The sequence below is a fragment of the Planococcus citri genome, chromosome 2, assembly GCF_950023065.1.
Source record: "Planococcus citri chromosome 2, ihPlaCitr1.1, whole genome shotgun sequence".
Classification (NCBI taxonomy): Eukaryota; Metazoa; Arthropoda; class Insecta; order Hemiptera; family Pseudococcidae; genus Planococcus; species Planococcus citri.
This window is the reverse complement of record NC_088678.1, coordinates 15,988,264-15,997,654: the sequence shown is the minus strand read 5'-3', so window position 1 is coordinate 15,997,654 and position 9,391 is coordinate 15,988,264. Positions and strand designations below refer to the sequence as shown.

The window sequence follows — 9,391 nt, the reverse complement described above, 5'->3', positions numbered from 1 at the left end:
TATAATAGGGGTCAAAAATACATCCAATAATTGTGTTTAAAGAATTGTGCCTACCAGTTGAAAATTTTCAGTGTGGAAAGTTTTGGACCCCCAGACCCCCCCTTTCGAGAAACCTCCCCTTTTCTGAAATTGCAATAAAAATAATTTTCTCAAACCCATGTAAACTAATTTTTTCAATTTTTTAGTATGTTTTAGACATTCATAAGTGGTATCCTCATCCCATGAAAATTTTCAACCCCCTCCCCTCAAATGGCGTTTTTATGCATTTTAATAATGAAAATTGAGGGGGGGCTGAGGCTCTGGAGGGGCTGTACGAGTGTAAAACAAAATCTGACGCAATATTTGTGCTCAGAGGGTTCGAATCATATGAAAACGATACCAATATCACCAATCACCAATGTAGGTAATTCTTTTCAAAAATGGTAAAATTTGGGGGGGGGGCTCTGGAGGGGGTTAGACGAATGTAGCAGAAAATCTGACGTCATATTCATACTCAGCGGTATCGAATCATGCGAAAACGACACCCTACTCCTTAATGGTTACTTTTCTCAAAATTCTCATTTTATTATTTTTACTGTAATTTCAGAAAAGGGGAGGTTTTTCAGAAAGGCCCTGGGTCTGGAGGTCCAAAACTTTCCACGCGTAAGTCTCTTGATGGTACCCACCTACCATGCAAATTTCAACCCAAAACAACTTGCGTTGGGCTTTTCCCCTTGTTGTCTGGTATTTGTAACCGGGGGAGGTGGAATCACCCTGGTGGCGGGGAGGGGGGTGGAAAATGGTCGTAATATAATTCGTTGGAAAAGAAATTCAATTCTGAACACTTTTTGTTAGCAATTACAGATTTTTCTTCAACTTTGAAACTTTTCATTAAAAATGTGAAAAATGTAATATTGATGTTTTCTTGAGGGGTTTTTACAAAATTTGAGGGGGAAGGGTTGCTCCAAAACAAATTTTGATGAACTCAAATTAAAGATCTGATGTCAAGGAACAATTTTTGTTCTATAATTTTTTTTGTACAACCCATAGATTAGGAGATACACGAATTTCAAATGTTGGGGGGTGGACCCTCGGAAAAGGGGGAGGGGGAAAAATAGGCATACAAGCTAAATTTATTCGCTTTGGTGCGTAGAACAAGAATCAATCATAAAATTGCTTTTAGCATGAATCGCGAGCGGTAGCTTTTTTTTGTCAAATTGAGACCTGACTAACTTGGGTATTAGAATATGGCAAAAAATTTAACTTTTAATCAATAGCGCTCCACACAGAGTAATGATTCTCAACTGGTACGTTGAGCCTTACTGGTACTTTACCCTAATGGAAGAGCGTAAACGTGAGACATGAAATAAATAGATCGAAACATTCGCCAGGCATCTTCTCAACATCGACAGGTCGCGTCCAAATTCTGTAAGGAATACGTAGGTAACATTATGCATTGAAATTAAAAATTAGCATTTGAAACTTTCCGATGAAAAAAAAAAACAAATGCGTGAGAAGACCAGCTTTCCTTCATATAAAAATCTTTTACAGTACCTACCTAAACGAGTTGATTCACTTTCATGTCCCAATTGACAAATTCGTAAGCGTTTTGCTAGCTGAACCTCGCGTTTATTCCTTGCTCACTCGCGTTTATCTCGCGATTTTCTCGCGATTTCCAGCTAGCAACATCGCTTCAAAACTGTTAAGGATACTGTTAGTAATAGGTTTTTCTTATCAACGAATTATTCACATCGCTTTCTAGCAAGTTTATTTGAAGCGATGTCGTTAGTATCGCTTTTGGTATCGCTATCGCTAACGCTTTTGAATACTGACTCACACACACTCACACACACCCGCGCTCATATAAGCGTGCGCCACCAATGCCACCATTCATATCGCACCTCGGGAGTAATAAGGTCACATCTCAAAAAAAATTGATTTTTATGTTTTTGCATTTTTGGGGTTTGTATGACCCCCCTCAACCAAAAATTACACTTTGAGTTGGGTACATCATCTAGATCATGTAAAAAACGCAAATGGCCTAACTCAAAATCTCAACAACATTGCAAGTTGTTTGGAGTTATAAGGGCACATCTCAAAAAACTCCACCTTTTTTGAGCAAATTTCGTACATACGAAGTGTTAACAAATAGTTTTGATTGTTTTGAATGTTTGTCAGTTAGAAATAGTCACAAGGAGTGCATTTTTTATTGGTTTGTACCAAATAGAAAATTTTTTTTAAATTGATCACTTTTCAGAAAAATGAATTTGCACATACCTATCATGAAATTTTAGTTTTTTGAGAAAAACTCAAAAACTAAGCACTTTAGAAAAAAACTAACGACATTATGTCGATTGGAAATTCAATTCTCTACAACTTTGTTATCATGAAATTTTTTTTGGACGCTTCCTTTCGCCTCCACATCAACTTTAATGAAAGGTTATAACTCAAAATGTTTTCCAAACATTGAAATATTTCCTCTTTAAGATTTTATTTTTCAAAGTGTTCATATGCTAAATGAAGGTAGGATACCAGATCTTTAAAATGAGGTGCTATTCATTCCTCACAATTAATTATAAGTTGATAAAAATAATGAATCAAGTTTTAAAAAAAAAGAAAATCACTCTCCTGTAAAATTTCACTTTTTTGAGATGTGACCTTATAACTCCCGAGGTGCGATATATTCATGCAACAGATAAGGATTTCTGTGCCGATGCATAAGCGATACTGAAATAATCGTTTTATGAAAAGTGATTGTAACAACTAACAGGTTTGGGTTTTATTTGGCGATACCGATTACTAACGGGTATCGCTTTTAAACGATGCGATAGCTGTTATAACTACATCACTAACGACATCGTTCCGAGCTTTAGTAGGTACCCACTTCTGAAAATAAGATTATCAAAAATTCAACCAAACTTTGACGAATGCCTTTGAATCAATTGATTTATTTTGCGACAGGACATTTGATATTCCCTGGTGTAAACACAATGATAATTAGATGTCTACATTTTTTATAAGTTCTAGTGCTGCGGTACCTATCATTAAAAAATATGTACATATCTACAAAAATGTTCATGATTTACATCAAGAAGAGCAAAAAACAAAATTAAAATATACCTGCGTTACACACACACCATCAAGATTTAGAATATGGGAATAAATCTCAAACAGAAAAAAAAAATACGTCGTTAAAGTAGAAGACAAAGCAATAGGATTTGGAGGTAGGTAAGTACATACAGTACCTATCAAAAAGTGAATGATCAAAATATGTATCATGATATGATAGAGAGAGGAAATGAGCCAAGAAGATGCAATCATCTTCAAACAGATAAAGTTATGGATAAGGTGAGCAAGATGAAATAACATGAAAAAATTAAAGGTCTAGAACTTTTCATAGAACCTTAGATTTCCAACCAATTTCCCTAAATTCTGTATAGAAAGAGACTCCTACCAGTGTGACATTTTTTCGTTTCTTTATAAAAGTGTCCCCATACCCGTTTTTGCTTCCCAAAAAATTTCCTGTCTCAAGGTGTTTATTGAAACACCCACAAGTATGACCTTTACATTTTTTTCCTGAATGAATACATCCGCATACTTGTTTTCTACCATCATAGCGAGAGCAAGCTTCGCATCATCTGCCTCATCTTCATGTAAGACATTCAAATCGAAAATATATACGCGATTTTTTAATTGCACCACTAAGTCTGGTGTTCCTAATGAACACGTATATTCTGATTTTGCTGAAATTCCAGCACCTGTGAGAAGAACTTGAATCGCAATTTGGAACATTTTTTTTGTGCTGTTCTTGTAGATGTTGCTGGGTACATCTAGGAAAATTCTGTTTAAAATTCTGAAAAAATATTCGAGATCTACGATCTCAAGACTGATTCTCAGATTGTTTATATCATTCATGCGATCTTCTACTGCCAAATTTATCTCTTTATCAAAAGCAATCTTCACATCTGCATTTGGGAAATCCAAACGAAAATGACGATTCCTACATTCTTTAATTGTGTAATATCCATGGTAAAAAAATAATGACTGCAGATTTATGTTTGTGATGTTCGAGCCACTTTCGAGATCTGCTTTAGAAATTACTTTTCCGTCAAAGTAACAGCTCTTCAACACCTCTTCCAACGATTGTCTTTTGAGCTGACTAGACAATAACGTCGCTCTGCCGTTTGTTGACCAAACGTTCTTTGGTCGACCGGTATCGAAGTATACTTTTAGAGAGCACGGGTTGAAAATTATCTTTTCTGCAGATGTGTCTGTAGAGAAAAAATATCCTTCGTAATATTTCCTCATTTCATCAAGTATATTCTGGTCCGTCATCACCTCATCTCCAGTTTGGCTTCTGGTTTTGGCCATCTGAAGAATATATGCAGAAAAATACTTCTTAATTTCATCTTCTGTATAACCAAGAGCGGTAGCATATCTGGGCAGTAAAGAGATATCGGTGATGTGGTTGGATCCTGAGTCAGGGGAAAAAAGGCCAAAGTTACCCACACCAGTAACATAAGTGAAATTGATGATATCACTGTGAGATTTCAGGATAGAGAAAAAACTGTTCATTTTTTGAAAAATATTTTCTGACAGTGAAGTATTATCTAAGGTTCTTGCGATTGGGGCATCATATTCATCTATCAATACAGCGATGCCATGGAAAGTGCTGTAATCAATCTTGTTTGATAATGCTAATAAGAGGTCTTTAAGAAGATCTTCGAATTCTTCACCAATGATACATACTCCGTTAACTGTTGCCATTCTACGAAGTTCTCTGGACAATTTTTTTTCTAAATCGCCTTCCTTTCCTAAACAAAACGAAGCGAAATCGAATACTAAAACAATATGCTTCTTCCAGGCATAATTTGTTTTTCCTATATAATAATTCGTGAACAGTTCTTTGTTGCCCTCGAGGATTTCCTTCAATGTATCCAAAAACAGACTTTTTCCGAACCGTCTGGGACGAAGTAAGCTTACGTGAGCATCATCGTCAGTTATTAGAATGAATGCAAAGTAGGTTTTATCAACATAAAGTAGATCATTTTTAAGAATGATTCGTATGTAACTAGCTCTGGTTTTCAGTTTTGCTAGCGGTAGTGGTGAAGTTGGCGATGTATTGCAGATCTGAAAAAAAAAATGAATCATTCCTAAGCGTTGGTGTGATAAATTACAGTTGATTTTCAGTCACATGCGTAAATAAGGTGCACCGGGGTAAGTCAGAATAGGTTTTTCACAATTTCAAATTTGACTAGCTGTTACTCTCCTACTAATGAACCATTAAGTTATGGATAAAATTTATTATGTAAGTTCCCATAAGTGGTAAACATTTGGGCGCGATTGACACAGTAGCTTTTGCTCAGTGCAATAAAAGATAAATTGTTCTGACTTACCCCGCTCAGCTGATATTATTGGGGAATTCGAATCTGGAGTTGGTTTTTTTTGGAAGGGTGGAGGATGAGGCGTAGGGAAGTGAAAACCCCCACATTTTGCCCATATTATTGTGTAATGCGTCGATTGATATGTTTTCGTGGTCGTAGTTGTAGAGTTCAAATTGGTACATAGTTATTTATTTGGCATTGATGGGATGTGAGGCATGGGGAGGTGAAAAATTCCACATTTTGCTCATATTATTGTGTAATAATATGTCGTTTGTTATGTTTTTGAGTTAATTGATATTCTTGATTTGAAAAATTAATTTTATACCTATCTAAAATAATAATATGTTTCAATATAAGTAATTTCAATCGAAATTAAATCGAGTATAATTATCATGTTTCAATATTAAAATGCGATATTTTCGCATCAAACTCTACGACCTCAATAACATAACTATCAGTCGACATATGATTACCCAATAAATATCGGCTAAATTTCAAATTCTCCCTCCTCACGCCTCACCTTCCACCCTAATCAAAAAAATAAATCCAGATTCAGATTCTATACAACCTCAAAAATATATCAATCGCCATATTACAGGCTGATTACAAGCAAAGTTTAAAATTCCCCCTCCCCACGCCTCACGGTCCCCTTCCAAATTGTGACGGACTTCAATTGGAAATCAAAATCAAAACAACAACAAAACACAATTAAGTTAAGTAAGGTGTGTTTTTGAATTATTCTGAGATGATGTAACCAGACCCAAAAGCGATTGGTCACGTGTACTCTTTTTTATCGGTCGGTTGTGACTTTCTTATGCAACTCCAAGAGTGATACCTACGTCAAGTTTTTTGAACATTTTTGCGAAAAATATATATCTATATTTTTTTATAATTTCGGGTAGAGTGCCGGAAAGAGCTATGATTTTATCTACAATCTATTTCATACTTTAATTTTTTAGTGAGACTTTTATTTTTTTCAATTGAAAAAAAATAAAAGTAGAACATTTTTAGCGTTGAAATTCTCACATGCTAGTAATATGGGGTACCTACTCTGTTTTTTCGTAGATTTTTGACATATTTTGAACCAAAAATGCCTCGGAAAGAACAAAAAGACAGACGTACATATATGCAAAACCAGTGAATAAAAATCATTTTTCTTGTTTGTTTTATTCATTTATTTTCATTTTTACAAATAGGTACTTCATGTTATTTTGCAATTTTTGGTAAATTTTCAACAGTTTTCTTGAAAGAAATCAAAAAATTATTTAAAAACCCATGAGAAACCATGGTTTGTGCGTGACATATCTACTTATGTAAAAACTAAAAAAAAAAACTTTTTTTTGTTTTTTTAAAAGTCATTTTATTGTAATTTTTACTGGTACCTCTACCTACCCATATTTACCTGCAACTTTTTGAAATGTTTGATTTTGAACTTTTTTCTATCGCTTAGTCTTTCGCATATACCTAGCGTGCGAAAATCTGACGAGAGTGATCTCCAAGAGAATTAAATTCTCTACAATTTCGTAAACATGCAATTTTTCTAGGACGATCTGTTTGTGAGCTGAACCTCTGCAAAGTTTAGCCTGTTCTGACTTCCCCTAATTTGGGGTAAGTCGGAACAATTTATATTTTATTCCACTGAGCGAAAGCTACTGTGTCGATCGCGCTCAAATTTTTACCATAGGTTGAGAACCCTTATGGGAACCTAGGTACATAATAAACTTGAACCATATTGGTTTATTAGAAGGGGAGTAACGCCTGGTCAAAAATGTTTGCACCAAAAAGACAAAAAGTACATGTTTCTTAGCCTCACAAATCTACAATGGCGTCGTAACGAATTGAAAAGACGAGCTCGACTTTTTTAATTTCTACAAAAACATTGACAGCTTACGACTTTACTCGAGTCGGTGGATTTTACGCCATTTACCTACCTTTTTATTACATATTTTTTTCTGTGACGTATGCGTATTGCCGAAGCATTTTCATATGTACATTGTAATCGAATCTATCATAAATTATCATTTAAAAAAAAAAGCGTGATAGGCTTTTGTTGTCTAAAAACCAAAAACAAATTTTACCCTGAAGACGTTACTTGTGTTATGATTATTTTATTTGCTTTTATTGTTTTTCACCAATGACCATACAAAATTACACCCAATCTTGTTGGAAAACTGAAATGTTGCATATACCTAGTTCATCATTGACCTCCTAAATTGACCCGTTTTCGAGTTTTCAGGCATTTCCGTACCATTTTTTTTTACGAATTTTGGGCCTTTTTTTATTAAAAAAAACTTGTGGCGTAATTACCCGCCAAGGTAGGGTAATTCCGCCAATTGAGGTACCTCGACAAAAGTGTTACTGGTGGTTTTGTCAAATTTTATAGAAATAATTCAACAGCGGCAAATGAAAATAGATTTCCGCTTCTTTTGACGTATTCGCCTTAAAAAAACACTTTGATAGTGCTTTACAATTTTAGTTTAAAAAAATTGTGGCATAATTACCCGCCGGTACCTTATGTACGCTATCTCCTGTAAAGGTGCGCGACGACGACGAAATTTAGACAGCTAAAATTTTGGTTTGGGAGTTTCAGGCCATTCTTTTTCCAGCTCTTCCCAAAAAAATTGTACCTCTTCAAATCGGTGATGGACCTTTCAAGTGATTCTTATGAATTTTAGAAAAGCACATTCGAAAAGAATTTGGGTACTTAGTTTTCGACACCTAGCTCGTTGAGGGCTAAAATTCTGAAATTTTAGCTTTCATATCATTTCTGTTAACGTCAAATTTTCGCCTTCTTTTCGCTCGATCGTATTCTTGTACATACGGTATAATTTGAGTTCGCCAATGGCAACAATATTGAAAGAAGTGAAAAAAATTGCAACAACCAGGTATAAAAAAATGTTGCTTTTGGGAGAGGGGGTGTGGCAAAATTCTTCAGGCGTCGCCGCGCCATTCCAAATGCTCGGTAGTAATTTTAGCTCCCGTCCACCCCTGCCTAGTTCTTGCCAGAAAAGTCCGGTTTTTTAAAAGAAATTGTACAATGTTTCCATCCACTAGTTCCATCGGTAATTTTTTTCTTCGTGAAAAAATTTTGCCCATGTTTTATCGCCTGTTTGAGCTTTTTTGATGACAGTCCTGAGCTGCCTTTTCAATTTAGGCGGGTATTATTTTGAAATGTTTTATATTTTTCTGATCCAAAAAATTACACTAATACCCAATGAAAAAAGGGTAAGTACTCGTAGGTAGGAAATTTGAAAAACTTACGGCTGTTGTTAATGAATTGAATACGATAAGTACTGTTGAACACAGTTTCACCATTGCGTCTGTGATAAATTAAACCACGTTAATTAATAATTAACTATAAGTACATAGGTAAAACGCGCCGTCAAAGAAAAGGAACTGCGGAAGATAACTGTGTACCAGGTACCTAGTGGGTTGGGTACTGTAGGTATAACTGACAAAATAGTGGTAAGATGGTATGTTCTATGTTCTGTAGGCATAATTATGATGATGAGCTCAATCATGGTAGATGACCAATAATATCAAGATGTTTGAAAAAGATAGTACTTAATTAATAGAAGGAATAAGGCACCTTTAGGTATTAGATTTCATTGCGAGTATTTCTAGTAACCATGAAGAATGTTATCTGTACGCACTTATTATCGATATCATCGATAGGAGAAATATGTAGGTGGTAGGTGACTGGCGACTAGGTAGTAGGTACAGTATAATTTGGAGGATGTTTTTTTTCGGAAGTCTTCGGAAATGATTCGGAAGGATTCGTATGACTTGGAGTTTTTCATCTTCGCCCGGTATTCGGGATCACTCGTGTATGATAATTATGAACATTCAAATTCATCATTCATAAATCATAATATCCTATTGATGTACATATAATATACGTTATTACGTATTTCTTGATCTTGATTCTTGCCTAATAACATGTAGGTATTTTGGATTTAGAATTTTGATTTAAAATTTGAGTCATCGACTTGTTCTTGTAAAAAAATGACGACGTTTTCGTTTTTAAT

General features: G+C 34.9%; 1 protein-coding gene across 1 annotated transcript; it reads right to left on the bottom strand.

Annotated features, from left to right (window-relative positions):
* Positions 1-2,907: 2,907 nt before the first annotated feature.
* Positions 2,908-8,870, bottom strand: LOC135834799 (uncharacterized protein in vnfD 5'region-like). The gene is made up of 2 exons (XM_065348764.1): positions 8,625-8,870; positions 2,908-5,109 (listed from the first exon to the last, which is right to left on the bottom strand). The coding sequence occupies exons 1-2, from the start codon at positions 8,676-8,678 to the stop codon at positions 3,457-3,459; spliced, it is 1,707 nt and encodes a 568-aa protein (XP_065204836.1). The 5' UTR covers positions 8,679-8,870; the 3' UTR covers positions 2,908-3,456.
* Positions 8,871-9,391: the final 521 nt, after the last annotated feature.